General features: G+C 38.0%; 1 protein-coding gene across 1 annotated transcript; it reads right to left on the bottom strand.

Annotated features, from left to right (window-relative positions):
* Positions 1-5,587: 5,587 nt before the first annotated feature.
* Positions 5,588-11,996, bottom strand: PDCD10 (programmed cell death 10). The gene is made up of 7 exons (XM_010006793.1): positions 11,779-11,996; positions 11,117-11,170; positions 9,722-9,839; positions 9,145-9,271; positions 8,135-8,213; positions 7,736-7,818; positions 5,588-6,068 (listed from the first exon to the last, which is right to left on the bottom strand). Exons 1-7 carry the CDS (start codon positions 11,872-11,874, stop codon positions 5,987-5,989), a joined length of 639 nt encoding a protein of 212 aa, XP_010005095.1. The 5' UTR covers positions 11,875-11,996; the 3' UTR covers positions 5,588-5,986.
* Positions 11,997-17,484: the final 5,488 nt, after the last annotated feature.

The raw sequence follows: 17,484 nt of genomic DNA, 5'->3' as shown, positions 1-17,484 counted from the left end.
GCAGAATCCTTCCAATTAACATTTTAATTAGAAAATTCACTTACCATGAAAAAGTGTCCTGCATTTTCTTAAAGGTTACAACTCAGTCCACTTGCAAATGCCTCCACAGCATTTTTCACTGTGGCTCTATCAGAGATTAGATACCCAGCAGCAAAAAGGGAGTTTAAGTGAGTTATACTTGTAGAACAAACCTGATTTTCTTTATTTTAAAACTTCAGGTACTTAGGCTTCTATTTCACCCACCACTTGCCCTTGGAGACTAATACAGCTTTGGGGGGAAAAAAGCAATTACCTACTGTGAAAAGTCTAGTACTTATCATTATGAAACAATAGAATATCAAAGACGACTGATTTTGAGTGTTTTAAACTTTTTAGCTTAGTGAAATACTAAAAAATATTCTCCAAAATCATTAAATCCATCAAGAACAATGACCCCTTTGATTGTGACACCAAATGCAAATTTACATTTACACAGCCGATCCGAATGTGCACTAGAAATCGGCAGTTGAAAAATCCACCCTTGTCACCCAGAATGGAATTTCAGCACTAAACCCCACATTTCCTTCTTGAATACTGTTATTAAGTAGAACACTTCTCTCCAGGGTGAGCAGTTTAACATTCCCAGTGCTCAGGCTTTTGCTTCCCTTGGTGCCCACGAGTGTCACAGTCCCTCACAGTCCCTACAAAACCAACTTCCCTCCACAGCCACCTTTGGCTACTGCTTAAGAAAGGACAGACCTAGGAAGCTTTTACACCAGGAAACAAATTCCTAAGGAAGAACCAAAGCAAAGTCTAAGCAAAGACAAAATTTTAACTGGAATTTCCTGACCAAATTCATCTCTCCCCAACAATGCACATTTTGTGGAACGACTCCTAAAGTGCAAGTTCTCCCTGCCAGGTAAAGTCTGATCTTAATATAGTTTGGCCTCTGATAAGCAGCCCTGCAAGGTGGCAGAAAAAGGCTGCTCCTCATCCTTATGATGGATATTAAAAAAAAAAAAGTAAGGCATTGATCTTGCAAAAGCAAGATGCAATATATGCTCAGAGAAGAGACTCACATGTGATCATCTGGGAATCAATCCTACTGTAAATGCCTTGTAAATGGCTTCTCTCTCCCACACTATGCAAGTCCTTGGCATGATGTGTTGCCTGCAGAATCCATGTCCTGCTTCCCGAGCTGCTGCAGCAGCCCTATGCTCGGGTGAGGGTGAAGGAGAAAAAGGCACAAATTAACAAGTTATGGAGAAAATGCTTATGCCTCCAGCAAGACAATTACTACACATTGTACCTAGTCAGAAGGATTTTGCATCGTCTCAGAAATCAAACACTGTCTACAAAATCATAACAAAGCTGTGAGACAGGAGAGAGGGACAGAGAAGGTCAGAAGGGTCATCACCCCCACAGACATCTCTAGATGAGCCAAACTTCCTCTGCCTTGGAGATACCATCGCCTATGAATTTTGTTGAAAAATTCAAGTCTGTGTTACAAGCACAAGGAAAAATTATCTCAGCATCAAAGGAGCAAATTTAGCATTGCCTAAGACCTCTGTTCCTTTTAGAGAGGACCAAAAATTTGGGATTGTGCATTTTTACAAAGTAGAGCCCAAGAGAGTTTACAGCTCTTCCCAAGACTAAGTAAAGAGTGGAAAAGAACAGTTAGCTGTAGACAAGGTTAGTGAATTCTTAATCCAAAATGGAATTTATGCAACATAATTAAACTTGGATTTTTAAAGGTGGCTTTTTTTTTTTTCTGTCTTAAAATTACATCTAACCAAGAGGAATGAGGACAAAGAAGCTGGCTTTAAAATAGAACATGACAGATTTATGACCAACGTTCTATGGGTTTGTTTTTTCACTTCTGCAAGGGGAAGCCAGAATTGATGACCCAGGAGCATCATTTCAGCCCCATTTTTTAGAACAGAGGTTTTAGCTGAAAAGTGGGTCTGTTCCTGAAGCACATGGCCTGCTATTCTCCTTTCAAAGCAACATCTGCCCAGAAGAGTATGAAGACACACAAAGCAGTGGAGTGAAAAATGGCAAAGTGAACAAATTCAGCAGATCACGATGCAAAGCTCCAAGAGTTTCTGCAGCTCCCAGGCAGCAGCTGCCTGCAGTGCCTTCTCCAGAGAGTGCTGGTTACTCCTGGGGCAGGTGAGCTAGACAGAGCACAGCAACATATTCCCAAGGAGAACAGCCAAGTGCTGTGCCAGAGGTGGTGGGTAGCATCTCACACATGAAGTCACATTTCTCCCCCCTTCCTAAAGGAATAATCTAAAACTTAGATTTGTGGCAAGTGTGTCTAGATAACCTTCTCTTCATTCCCCACCCAGTTCAGACAAGCACACACAGTCTCTCTGTACAATAAAGAGATCACATAACCCCTGCAAAATAAACAAGGCATGTCTGCCCTTGACATAAAGATCCAAAAGGAACACGAAGGGGAAACACTTCAGTGGCAATCTGGGTAACACGAGAGGAAAAGGTAATGCTTAATCAAGACTGACACTGCATCATCTTACTGTCTGCATAAATGAAAGTTTTGACACCAGAACACTGAGAAATTTCATACTTCCCACTTTATGTCAACTCAAGATAAAACTTGTATTGACCTGGCCACCTGGCACATCTTACAGACTTTTCAACAAAACTTTTAATCAGTATTAAAACATTCTAACCAGAAATAAGTAACTCTAAGCTTTTCTCAATTTCTTTACAGGCTGAGAAAGGTCAAAATAAGTGATTAAGACATATCTTGGCTTCATTAACAAATATACAAAGTTTTATTTTGTTTATTAGATTGGTTTTCTGGACGTTGACATTATCATATCAGTAATAACCCACATTCACAGCAGAAATTTTCGAATAGCATTTGTAACACCAACTGCTGTATCAGAAATCCTTACAAGAAACTTCTCTTTAGCTACTCAGGTGACTTGAATAATAAAGTGCAAAACCACAATATAATTTGACAGACATATGCCCCAGTGCATACTGACTGGAAAGTCTGTAAGACCAACAGATATGGATTCACTGCACGCAATAGAAGACCATGACCTGAAGACATCAATAACAAAAAAGAAGTCACAATAAGGTTACAAATAAAACAAAACATATTGGCCAGCCTACCTGAAGCTTAGCCCTATACTCTGTACCTTTATACCCATAAAGGTTTTAGGAAGAACTGACAAAAAGAAACAGTTCACTTCTTTATAGCCCCTCTGATTTTAACTTGAAGGAATCCATTAACAAGATGTAACAGCATCTTGTTTGGGACCCAAGTAATTATTTTATACACCTGTGGACATAAACACCACACCATTCAACTCATGACTGCCAGCACTAGCTACTGTCCCTCTCAATCCAAGAAGATGGAAAAATCTCAGATTTCTATTGGAATTCAGTCCAATTCACAAAGCATAACTCAAGTTTTCATGTCTCTCCTTGCAGCCACTGGTGCAGTCTGCCCAGTACCCATCACTCTTTTCAAGAAAAATGAACTATCAGAAACTTCCTCTACCTGACTAATTAGTTTTCATTAAGAAATTTGCTGTTACAGCCTAAGTTAAAATCACCTGCCAAAGAAGACTACTCAACCTTTTTGCTTACAGAAGATGCAAATTAGGTATTACTCCAATTTAGTCAGACTGCCTCCTTAGTAGCTGCTAACATTGGCTCCCTCCTGCCATTTTCCAACAAATGAGTAGCACTCCAAGCTTTAGTAACAAAAAGCTTTAACTATAAAAGGTCTATGCATCCTTTTGTTATGTTAAGCTCAATTTGCTAGTAAACACAAAACACCACTGTCAAAACAAAGAGCCTGAACACCAAGCTTTAAGGACCAAGTCCTGTTTATAGCTTTATGTAACCAAGAAATTCACAACATAGATTCCCAAGAACACATTTTTACATAATACCCGCCTTCACATTGTTGTATTTCACTACAGTCAGTGCTTTCATCAAGAAAACAGTTCCATGCAGATACACAGCAGAACATCCACTGCTACACTGGAGGGCTGCAGACAGCATTGCCCCTTTTAGGTCATTTAAGTAGGTAACAAAATTCAAGGACCCAGCTGATGTACTCCGGATAAGGCACTTGCTCCGAGTGAGCAACACAGCACCAAGCCAGTGAGCAAGAAAAGTCTGGCTGTACCTTTTCTTCATCATTCATACCTAAACCAAGAAACAGTTCTGTAGTAATTGTGTTCTTTCAGTCTGACATGATCCTCCTGCGACAACAGCTTGTGCAGCTTTCGAAGCTGCTTGACATTCTTCCCTAAACTTACAGTTATGGCCATGTAAATATTTTGAAGACTTTCCAAAGTTCAGTCTATAACAATTCTCTTTTAAAATCAACTTAAGGTGCACTTCAAATGCTAGATACTCATTAGAATTGGTGAAATATTACCATGAAATGCCAATGATAAAATGTGAATCTGTCTATCAGGAGTCCTTAACCATGTACACAGACAAGTTTTGCCAATTGAGGTCTTTTCATCAAGAAAACAGTTCCATGCAGATACACAGCAGAACATCCACTGCTACACTGGAGGGCTGCAGACAGCATTGCCCCTTTTAGGTCATTTAAGTAGGTAACAAAATTCAAGGACCCAGCTGATGTACTCCGGATAAGGCACTTGCTCCGAGTGAGCAACACAGCACCAAGCCAGTGAGCAAGAAAAGTCTGGCTGTACCTTTTCTTCATCATTCATACCTAAACCAAGAAACAGTTCTGTAGTAATTGTGTTCTTTCAGTCTGACATGATCCTCCTGCGACAACAGCTTGTGCAGCTTTCGAAGCTGCTTGACATTCTTCCCTAAACTTACAGTTATGGCCATGTAAATATTTTGAAGACTTTCCAAAGTTCAGTCTATAACAATTCTCTTTTAAAATCAACTTAAGGTGCACTTCAAATGCTAGATACTCATTAGAATTGGTGAAATATTACCATGAAATGCCAATGATAAAATGTGAATCTGTCTATCAGGAGTCCTTAACCATGTACACAGACAAGTTTTGCCAATTGAGGTCTCACATCATTTCAATCCCTGAAAAAAAAAAAAAAAAAAAAAAAGTTGCCTTATTGGCATGCATAGTATAGACATCTCTGGCAGAGGAGTTTTAGCTTCTCTCCTCCTCCCTTCCCAAAGGGCAAGTGTATAAAACCCAGGTATCTTAATATTTTAAATTCACCCTTTGCTGCACAGTCAGCTGCATATATTTAAAGTAATCCTCTGCTTAAAACCTTGGAGTAGTCTAGGAGTAAAAACCTGGTAACCCACAACCAACAGAAGGTTAAGAAAGAACTGGGATTAGCTTCTATCAAAACCAAAAGCATCTCTCGCTTCTGAGATTCTTTATTATTATGTCAAAGACATTTTAATAGAATTATTCTGGTATTCTGGTCTAGTATGAGATCACAGCCAAAAATCTCAGTATTAAGGAAAACCCCTCATTTTATACTGATTTGAACTGCCAGCAGCTTTAAGCACCTAAATAATTTTAAATTTTCCATTTAATGAATGTTCTGCAGTCCTATAAAGATGACTTATGGATTTTTGTTCACATACAAAAAGACAGTCTAACAGATGTAAACTATTTATTGAATATTTGCCACCAATATTGTTAAATACATAATCTTGCAGTTTTCCGCTTTCAAGTTAAAATGTCAGAAACAGAACACCAAATATTTACACTTCTTATAAGGAATGTTACATAATGACACATTAAGGCGTAAATTCTTTTGGCTTATAATTCTGAAAAGAATGATAATAGCAAAAAGTGATGCAAAATCTTCATTGTGAGATTATGATTAAGCTACAATGTTTTACAAAAATATGGTGTAAGATGGCAATAATCCCATTCAAAATCCTGCATTAGGCCCCTCAGGAGGGGCTGATAATTTATACAGTCAAAACGTTAAAATTTACATATAAAGGTACCCTATCCACCATTGAAAAGTACAACTCTCAACATATACAGTTTTCAGGCCACAGTTTTGAAGGTCTGGAGTATCAAGTTGGTTTGATGAATTAGTCGGTTGGCACTTACGAACACATTTATTGCCCTGTTGAAAGAGAAAGATTCCGATTCAGGCATTTTGAGGCATATGTCATTCAGTAAATAACAATTAACTTTGGGCAACTACACATACTGGCATCTAGGCTCTGCAAATTGGAAGCATATTGATGTTCTATCATATCGTGATCTACCTAAAGCTTAATGCTGGCAAAGAGACAGGACTTATTTACATAGCAAGTCCTAGGAAGACTATGTTTATTGGCAGGAATTTAAAGACTTTGGCTCTCAATCATCATTGACATATCAATCATTGAGTCCTGGGGCTTTAGCTAATGAATAAAGAGTGAAGCAGATGATCATTAAATGCCTGTTATGTTCAGAGCTGAACATTTAATCCCCAAGGAATTTCAGAATTTGCAACTCTGCTCAAGAAATACCGAGCATACACATATGGAAGCAACATATTATTCTAGTCACCTTTTTGTTAACAAAGAGGTGTGGGGGTCACAGAGTTTTCCAGCTCAGTAATGACACTTGTTAGCATAACTTCTGTTTAGTGTTGTTCCTCTCTGGTGGGAGCAGGGTGTGTTATTCAACATGGAATTCACATGTAAATTACTCCTGATTCCACAAGGACATGAAACACAAACCTGACTTGGGATTTCCTGCTCTGCTGCTAATGCCTCACACACTTACAGCTTACACCCACACTAGACAGCACAGCATTCACCTCACACAGGGCTAAGCAGAGCTGGTCTCCTTCAGTGTGGTCAGGGTACAAGAACAACACATCCAACCCTTCCCCCATTTTTTCAGACAAATAATTTTCTCATCAGCTGAGACTGTTTGGACCTAGTTCATGTGAAACTTATCTACACATCTGTTCAGTAACCATAAAGCTACCAAGGCCTAAGTTTCTCATGTTGGTATTATAACCAAATTTAGCCCAAATTTCAGTAAGAGGAAAAGAAAAAAAAGAAGGCTTAAATAGGAGTAACATATTATTCACAGCTGGTCTCAAAACTTCTCTCTCCTTTAGTAATACACTATCCTCTGGCTGCTCTTAGCCAAGTTCAGCAAGACCAAACAGGAAAGGTAGTTATGCTTAAAGCAGCAGCACACAGAACACTTTGGCACTGTCAAAAAATCTGAAATGGCCACTACAGTGAAAAACACAAGAAAAGTCACTTAAAAACACAAGGTAAGGACTGGGGAAAAGCCTTGGTTTGACGGTGAAAATGTTCAAATATAAAAAGATTAATCAGCTGAGTCATTTAAAATATTGCAAAGTGCTGTAAGAAACTGTAAATGACAAGTGTAAATCAAAAAACACTGCACAATGTTTAGTGTTTGCAAAGGCCACTCAAAGAAGCTGATCACTCATTTCAATAAAGCACAAGTCTTTTTGTCCTGTATTTACACTGAAAAAGCACACAAGCCAAGAAATTTATCTTCACATATTCAAGTTCAAGGCTAATACTGCACATGGGTGTTGTACGGTGGTGCAACTAACAGATTTCCCTTTCCTCAAAGATGTTACAAAAGGAATAAAAGCATTTTAAAAGTAGCCATGATGGTCTGAGGACACAGGTGAGGAAAAAAATTACTTAAGTCCTGGAAAAGGCAGCTTATACCCCACAGCTTGTCCAGTTTTCCTCTGTTAGTCAACAAGGCCTTTCATTATATGAAATGTTAGTACAAAAACATACTTACTTTCCATCCTTAAAATAGGTTTTCAGAGTATCACTGAAACTTTTGGAGTATTTTACAAACTCTTTCTTTTGGTGCTCAAGTGCCTAAGAAACAAAAAGACCAGGAGCAGAATCTTAGTTCACATGCTATTGGACACAGTGAGAATCTCAAGGTTAAACTGGTTAAGAAAACTGGCTCACATAGCAGCAGCTACAGAAATTGTGGTGGCTTTTTTTACAAGACATACAGAGAAGTCACCCTCTTCCTAGGAAACTGCCAAGACCTACCATACAACAGTCCTGTTGTTCAAGCATTATAACATTGACCAGTTAAGCTCTCCTGTTCATCCTCTGATCAAAACATTGTGCTTCCTTGTATATTATTTAAAATATTGTTTCAAAGAAGAGTGATTGCACCTACCCGCCGGTTCTGGTATTGGTATTTCTTGAAGACATTATTTACTGTGTCAAGAAGCTCCTTTATTGCACTTGCGATGTCCCTGTTTGGCAATAAACAGACAGCTGTAATATCCTTAAGCTGGATAAAAATAGGATAAAAAATCCTTTATCCTATTTAAATGTTAGGAATTCAGCCCCTTGTAGTCATCAAAAACTTAACAGTTTCCATAGAATAATTGTCACACAAAATGCAGCAGGATCAAACACCAAGAGCATTCTCCCCTTTTGCTCTGCCCTGGTGAGGCCACATCTGGAATATTGTGTCCAGTTCTGGGCTCCCCAGTTCCAGAGACAGGGAGAGAGTCCAGCAGAGGGGAACAAAGATGATTTGGGGACTGGAGCATCTCCCTTGTGAGGAAAGGCTGCGAGAGCTTGGGACTGTTCAGGCTAGAGAAGAGAAGACTGAGGGGAGACCTTACTAATGCCTGTAAGTATCTAAAGGTAGGTGCAGGGAAGATGGAGCCAGACTCTGTTCAGTACTTCCCAGGGACATGACAACAGGCACAAACTGGAACATGGGAAGTGCCATTGCAATACAAGATAAATTTTTTTTATGATGAGGGTGACAGATCCCTAGGACAGGCTGCCCAGGGGGGCTGTACAGTCTCCTTCTCTGGAGATATTAAAGACCCACATGGGTGCAGTCCTGAGTAATGTGCTCCAGCAGATCCTGCTTTAGCAGGGGAGTTGGACTAGATGATCTCTAGAGGTCCCTTCCAGCTTTGACAATTCCCTGATTCCATGAGCTAAACCAGTGACAGAGGAATTCAAACTGGGAAGCAGCAAGGGAATTTTTGGTCTAGTCACTTGGGGCTCTCATTGAAAATCCTCAGCTCTACTCCATAAGCAAGGATCAGGCTCCTTTCTGATGGAAATATTGTTGCTAGCATCTGCTACAGCATTTGAACATTCAGATTTAAATAAAACTTTGACCCCCTCAATCTGCAGAAAAAAACATCATAGAGTACTTACTTGATTGTCTGAAGAAACCTCACTCTGTCATTGATCTCATCAGGAATCTTACTAAGAATCTGTTTAAGTGCTCGTGCCTTTTCATTAAGATCTTGGAATTCTGGTTCTGGTCTTTCAATCATATACTCTAACAGAAATAACATATCCAAAATTAAATTCAAAGATATTGAAGACATTATACTAATAAAAAGCAGTAGTAAAATAACTTCAAGCCTACTGTGTGCTCCCCTTCTCTGACAGTGTAACTACTGCTTTTATTTTGAAGCAGAGAAAAAAAACAAATTATACACCATATATATTTTTTCCAGGTTGCTAGTATTACAAAGGGTGAACTATGCACCCATGTACAGTTCTAAATATTAATTTTCTGTTTCTCTTATTAGTCAGGCATGTTTTTAGGGAGATCTAACCTCTCCAAAAGAGCCATTCGGAAAATACAAATATTGTTCTATCATGCTGAAAAACATCTACTAAGAAGCAAAGAAGCTCTCCTAAAAATAGGCATAGAGAAATGCATGCTTCTAGTTAACAGTGTAATTAAAAACACACTGATTCAACATAAGAGATAAAATACTACCTTCTACATCATCAGCTGCCATACGCAGAAGAGACTCTGTGAAGTTCACATCCACACTTTTTTTCTCCAGGATTTTCATAATGATGTCCTGTGTAAGACCTGGATTTTCCTTTTCAGCCTGTATGGCAGAGAACATTTCTACTCTTAAATATGCAAGACCTGAATATTGCAAGCACAAAGGCAGATTTTTGTGTACCTTGTTTATATACTGCATGAGCTTGCTAGAAACTTTACAAGTTTAACAGCTTTAGGTTAGCAGATTACATTGAAAACCATTTTTTCATTACAACATCAATTTTTCTTAGATTACACCAGTGGTTTTGTATAAACTTTTCCAATAAACCTTTCCGCTCATTTCCATGTGAATAAGAAAGTTTCTCATGAAATTCTATATCTACTTCCATAAATGCTAAGCTTTAAGACAAAGATATTGCATCCACTGGGATTTAATTCACTCAAACACAGGTGCTACTCCCCCATCTGCCATACAGCATTTTATAAATGTGCCTCTTATGAATCACATCATACGCTCAATCATCATCTTGCAGTTGCTTTTTCAGAGAAAAAATAAAATTTGATTGATGACATACCTAAGGAAAACTAAGCCAGACTAACACAGGGGCTATTCCCACTACCTATCCAAGAAATATGCCATGTTGAATAAGAATAAAGGTGTGGGGTTTTTTACCTAGCACTACCATTTCCACGAATATCTTAGTTTTCACACTATTTTTGTTCAGCTTAGCTTCTTACTACCAGTTATAGAAACATTTAGTTTGTGTAAGTTATAGTTGAGACTCAAGACTGTCCATATACACTTAAATCTAAGTGTAGAAACAGGGAAGTATATTACATAGCTCACATGCTTAGGTAGGTCACGTCTACAATTATTTCTATTTAAAGAATTTCAGAAGATGACCAGTTCAATAATGCAGTATAAAGGAATAACTGTATTTTCATTCATTAGAAATATAAAAATTAGAGGAATATTTTTCCATTTACTGCTGGATGCAAACACAAACATTCAACCTGTCCTCATCCACAAAAAAACCTGTAACCATTCACATTGTAAACCTTTTGCAATGTCTACTAAATGCCTATTTCTCATGAGCACCTATTTTACATGGTCTTGTCATATTTGGACTGAGTTTATGACCTTATTACCCTCACTGACTGATTCCTCATTTCAGCTTTTGTACTCCATGAACAAAAGACTCTGTTCATTTTGAATTGCTCAATATGCTTGTATGGTTCAGGTTTTTTAGACTACTGGATCAAGGATGTAGTCTTCAAAAATGAAGACACCAGGAAACAAGACAGCTGACTTTTTAGTTTCATGATATATGGTTTACTCTTTACATAATCAATCATTCTTCAATAGAAGTTACTTCTCACCTTAATAAATGCTGCTCTCAGGGTCTGAGCTGCAGACAGGTTTACTCTTTCTAGCTGCAATGAAAGTTTAGAATGATTAGCAAGTCTAATGTTAGCAGAACAAAAAGTCAATTCCTCATGCCTTGCCTTATATAGCATCATGAAAAAGTATTCAAATTGCTGATCTTATTTGAGAGACAGATACTTTAAATTTGATCCCAAAGAAAAGACTTGACCCCCAACATAATAAAAACATTAAAATCAAACATGTGACTGGATCTATCCTGCATTTATCCAGTGTACAGCAGAAGTCTGACAGTAACCTCTGACAACGTTTTGACCACCTCTGATACTTGTAGGAAAACCCTATTAAATTATAGCCAGTAGCAGTAAAATTCAAATATATCAAGCGATTCACAGCTACATGTTCAACTGTATGATACTTCCTGCCATGGAGTGCAGGACCTAGCATTTTTATGAAAATCCTCTGTAAAAAGTAAGAAAAAAAGATTAGGGCCAAGACAAGTAGCTATCCTTGACAAGCCTGAAATTGTCTTCATGGAAAGAGATATAGTAAGATGGTATTAGACACAAAGCTTTCCCTATCAAGATGAACAACCTGTTTCTGTGATATTTTCCAGTGTAAAAGGGATTATTACATTCTAAAGCAAAATGCAGCTTACCTCATTAAAGACAGGATACATAACAGCATAGAGAGGCATGGAAACCATAGAAGTGGTCTCTGCTTCATTCTTCATCTCTTCCATTGTCATCCTCATTCAAAGAGCCACTTCTCAAGGAAAACACTATAGAAGCAAAAAACTCCTCATTCACCAAAATGTTTCTTCTTTCTCCTCGTTGTGCAAGAATACTTGGAAGACCTTGAAAAATATATTGTCTTTAGGTTGTGTGAGGGGGGGAAAACAAAACAGAAAGAAACACAATTATGAAGGTTCATAACTGACAGGTTCTAAAAAAATGAAAAGGCAGTTTGTTACTAGAAATTCCTAGAGACTAGGAATTGCTTATGACACAAGTTGGATAATAATTACTACTTTTGTAACTTTGAAACTCTGAAATCTATTAAGTGAACAGATATTTTAAAGAGTAAGGCACTACTTTTTACTTCAAGTTTGCATGGAATTAGTTTCCCTGAAAGAATTGGTTATATTTGATATGTATGACAAAAATCTTGCCATTACTTGTAAGCAGCAGACTAAGAATCCTGACAACTCATATATATAAAAAGCTTGAAAAGCATGACATGCTGGAAACCCAAAACCCATACAGATGCCTTATTACAATGAAGACAACCTAAAAATACTCCTTGTTTTTGCATATACATCAGGCTGTGATTCTGCTGGAGATCACTGCCTTTCTACCTGCTTGAATTCCAAATACTACATCTCTGTTTTTATATAAGCCAAAGTCTTAAGCCATCTTTCCACCCAGGGTGTGTCAACAGTTATGTTAACTCAATAGAAAATTAATGTTCCAGTAAGTGAATCTAGGGTTTGGAAGTTCTCCACCCAGTCCAGCTCATCATACCCAACATAGAGTGTAGACCCTGAAGCTATGTGGAATAGAAAAAAGGTCACCTTACAGTTGATAAGAATCTTTGTTATGGCCTGCTATACTTTCTGTTCCTAAGACTCTGAAAATACTTACTATACCATAATTGAGTTTAAAGACCTAAAGTTCAAGTCAGGAATGAGGATAAACAAAAGGACATTGATAGTTTCAATTTTTAGATTTGCCTGGAGCATTTAATTCACTAGAGGAGGTTTTTTTTCCCCTCTTCAAGCTTCAAGTATCAGGCATTTGTATTTTTGGTATACTGATTTTACTGATATTTTAGTAAGAATTGAAAAATAAGAAATTTTTAAGAAACATCAGAACTGACTACAGTTATCAGTATCACTTCCCAATACCTTCCACAGGTTAGAAAAAAAATCAAGACATTCCTTCAAACTATAGTCCTCATTACAGTCTGTACTGGCTGAAAATCTTCTGGATCTTTAAACAGAAGAACAGCTATAATTTATTTATTTTTTTGCCCAGGGCAGGTGTATATAGTAGTTTAGCTATAATTATACAAGTGGAATTTGTTATTGATTACATTAAGCAAAGGAAAGGATGACTACAAATATCACATGTCTCATTTAAACATGTGATTAGGCAGCATTAATATACCCAAAAGTGAGAAAGCAGATGAAGAACTGGTCACACTACAGAAATAGCCAACAGTTAAAAGAAGATATGGGAAAAAATTAAACACAGGTATAGAAGACTGTTGTATGAGTCTTCTGACACTGACTGCTTATTGCAAGATTTCATCATGGCTTCTCTTCCTGTTCAACCCCTTCAGCATGACACATGAGCAGATTCCTGTAGCCACAGAACAGGATTACTGAGACTTTAAAAAGGGGTCTGTATAAATGAGGTATATCCACATGGATGGACCTGCAAAAATCAGGACTCCCACATTTTTATTACCTACACATTGGTATTTTGCAGCTGTCAGGAACATAGAAGAATACAAATGAACATTCACCATTCCTCAAAAAGTTGAATATCATTAAAGAACTTGTTTCAGAGTTACATAAATTCATTCAAGGTCTATTCACATGGGGGGAGGGAACTTGTCTGAACAAGTTTTCACTCACAACTGCAAGTACAAGCTGTCCCATTTATTATACATGCATATTACCTACACTAAAGACTGACTCTTGGTAAAGGCTAGAGTGGAGAACTGTTTTACTGTTTATATCTGTTTCTGGAAGTTCAGTAAAAATATCTACTCATGCAAGATACTACACTAATAAGCACCACTGAAGACATCCTTCACAGATTCATTGACTGCAAGTTTTTATCTAGAGTACTATATTATCAACAGAGTAAGTTCTTAAAACAGTTAAACTGGGTCATTGAACATAGTTCTAATTTACCCCAAAGATGTTTGATCACAGGAAAAAGGTCAAAAAAGGACAAAATAACCATGAGATATTATTTTTATGGGTTAGCAGTATCCACCAAAAAAATGAAATAGTAACTGAAATAAGGACTTTCTATAATGATGAAAACTTACTACACTATGGACTACAATAAAGAACTCCTTTACTCCTGGAGAGCTGTAAATTACTGTTACTAATCCATGGTACAGTTAAACCCTCAGCATAAAAACAATAATACAACATCCATTACCTCTTCACCAGCCACTCTTCAAACAAGACACAAACCCCTGGAGTTACAGTAACACAAAGGATACAAGTGTTGCAACTGAAGAGGTAGATTTAAATATAAATAAATACAAGGATACTTAAGGACATCAAATACTTTTGTTGCCAACACATGAAAAAGAATATTCAATATATCAGACTGATTGTTCTATTTTTCCAGATTATCTTCCTGTTTTCCAGAAGGTACTTGCATGACAGCATTACACTACCTAGTGTATCTGACTGCTAATATTGCCACACTATTTCTCTTTGCAGCTAGGGATAAGCTTCTTGGCATCTTTCAGATGCAACTTAGATGCACTGCAGTCTTTTCTAGTGTTAAATAGCAGGGGTAAAAAAGCCAACAACTTCAAAACCCCCTAAAATTACTGGCATTACAGACAGTTTGTTATAGCTGCACACAGAGCTCCACATACAATATATTCAAAGAAGGCAAATCCTGATTATGAATCAAATCATCATGAAAATTCAAGTAACCTTCAGAATGTACTGACTAAAGCCAAAGTTTAACTCATATCATCATGCAGCAACTAGAAGCTTTTAGTATTTATTTTGGTATGAGATCAAAAGCAGCCATCAGCACTTCTGCCAAGCTTACAGCAACACTGCCTTCTAAAAGCTTAATTTCAGTTCACTACAATATCAGAAGAGTCTTCTGAGATGAGTTTATCCAAGTTTTACCTGCCAATTGTGTTGGTTTGTTTGGGTTTCTTTTAAAAATCTCAAACACAACAGAATGAAATTCCATGAGCAGGGGATGTATTAGAACAGCATGTTGGTGCATGGTCAAGAAATCCTAGCAAATTGCTGTAAGCTGCAAAAAAAAGGTGTTACTTAGCTGGCAAACTTGTGCCTTGGTCTGAGGGGGAAGACAAGGCAAAATAGGATATGCTGTCTGGAATAGACAGACTGCCAAGTATTAATCTGCAGGCAAGCCTGATTTTTTTTTGTTGTTGTTACAGTGATCCCACAGATTCAAATCTGTGTATGTGTAATTAGAAGTCATGCTTCACGCTACGCCATCAGATGAAGTCAAGCATTAGAGAGAATGTACAGAATAATGTAGGGAACTAACTCAGAGGGAATCTAAATTTGAAAACTATGAAAAGCTGCCAGCTAATACAATCCTGCTGCTCAGCCTTAAACACCCAGACACATTGAGCTGTATTCCAAGAGATGAACTAACAGAGTACATACTTTCACAAATAAATCTCACATTCTAACCCTTAAGTTCCAGCACTAAAACATTATCCCAACTGTTCAGCAAACACAGAGTACTGGTACATTTTAGATGAGAAACAAACCTGGAAGGATTCTTTGATAGACCTACTCCTCCATATTCATCCCATGACGTTTTAAATCATTCAACTGAACTTTACCAGAAAAAAAAACAACTAACAATAAACAAAACTAAAGTAAGAGAAACTTCCTGCAAACCAAAAAGGGTAAATAGCAAAAAAAAAATTTAATAATAATAAAAAAACCACTCTTCCCAAAGTGTACAACTACTGTTATCAGTAGCTAAGGTGATTTTTTTTTCTCTCATCTGTGCCATTTACTGACAGACTTTTGGTCATGACCAAAAAAGAGCAGGGGAAGGGAAATAACAAATTCTATCCTGAATTCTGGAGCAAAGATCTTCACTCCTGTTTGTAAGACCAATGTGTATGGGAGGAGGGAGTTTAGGTAATTTACTAATTACAGTTGCAAATTTTACAGAAGAAAAAAAAATGCAGTGTCCTCTTCTAACTATAAGCATACCCCACACACAGCCTGGTAACTAAGTTTCCTTTCTTAATGGTCAGTTAAAAGAAATCAAGAAACCCATGCTCCTTTTCCTTGCCAGATGGTAACCTACCTGCCAGCACTATATTTCAGTTGTGGATTGTAATTATTTCCCATTGTATAATTTAGACTACACTGTACACAGCTTAAAGGCTTTGTGCTTCAGATACAGAACTACTTTCCTTATTTTTAAAACTGAAGTGACTTCAGGACAGTATGGCTGAATTAATTGGAACTGGCATACAGATCAACTGCTATGATAACAATTTCTGCATTTTAAAATCAATAAAGATAACAAGAAACTTAAAAAGGGTACTCTACTGATTCCATAGTCTTCTAACACGCAGCAGTTTCACTGCAGAGTTAAGGAATGTTATCAGAAAATAGCACTGAGGTTTCAAAAGTATCTTTGAATGCCTCTTGCTAGAAAAGAGAGATGCAGTTTTCAAACATCTCCACACACACAATAGCCACTTACAGTTGAGTTCACTCTGACAAAGCATAACTACTTATGCATTTTATTGCTGTTAGAGCAATCCCTATGACTAGTTCACAAATAACACGAACTTGCAATAAACCCAAGGTGTCTATTTTTAGAACCACATCAACTGCAAAAAAACCCCAACAAAATCCAAGCCTACTCTGAAGTCACATTTACAATTAGTTCATATACTTTTGCAACGCTGAATTTCAAACTGAAAGCAATTTAGCCTTGTTCTAATACACCCAGCTTTTTAGTCAGCCTACTACACCTCCTGGACTGCACCCCAATTTCACTAGTTAGCAACGTTAAAATGATTATACAGTGTAACTGGAACAGCTCATGGTTCTTGGCATATATAATCACAACAACCTATCTCCGTTTCTCTTTCTTTTTCCCCCCCTCTCTGTGAATGTGAAAGTAAAGCTGTTACTCTAGCAAACACTAACAGGTAAGGCAGTTTCAAACACACGAACACATTCCAAAAAGCAAACAAATACCAGAGGACAATTAACTCCTCTGATAACAGGAACAGCACAAACCTGGCCCAAGGTTTCAGCCATCTCCCTGTGGCCCTGCGTGTGTGAGCTGCAAGAGAAGGAACCAACCCACCTCACCAGTTAAGTGAGCAGTTTAATGGGACACCGGAGCAAACTGACGGGTTACCGAGAGGCTCACAGCCCCGGGGGACCCGCTCTCTTTCCCCGCTGCGGAGCGGGGCGGCCCCGCCGGCGCCCCGCTTGCGGGAGGGAGCCTGTTTCTCTCCCCTACCTGAGGAAGAGGCAGTGACCGCGCTCCCCGCAGCCACCTGACAACGCTCCGCTCCGACCGGCTAAAAATAACGCACATCCGGGCCCGCAGGCCGGGCGTGCCCCCCGCCCCCC

The sequence above is a fragment of the Chaetura pelagica genome, unplaced genomic scaffold (genome assembly GCF_000747805.2).
Source record: "Chaetura pelagica isolate M959 unplaced genomic scaffold, ChaPel_1.0 scaffold341, whole genome shotgun sequence".
NCBI lineage: Eukaryota > Metazoa > Chordata > Aves > Apodiformes > Apodidae > Chaetura > Chaetura pelagica.
This window is presented reverse-complemented; position numbering and strand designations above follow the sequence as displayed.

Bases quoted from the DNA above. Each gene is read 5' to 3' on its own strand.
- PDCD10 (XM_010006793.1), bottom strand. From the start codon at position 11,874: ATGAGGATGACAATGGAAGAGATGAAGAATGAAGCAGAGACCACTTCT. The intron at 11,171-11,778 runs GTAAGCTGCATT...CTTTCATTGCAG, and splicing joins TGTATCCTGTCTTTAATGAG to CTAGAAAGAGTAAACCTGTC. The intron at 9,272-9,721 runs GTAGTATTTTAT...TATTTCTGTTAG, and splicing joins GGCAGCTGATGATGTAGAAG to AGTATATGATTGAAAGACCA.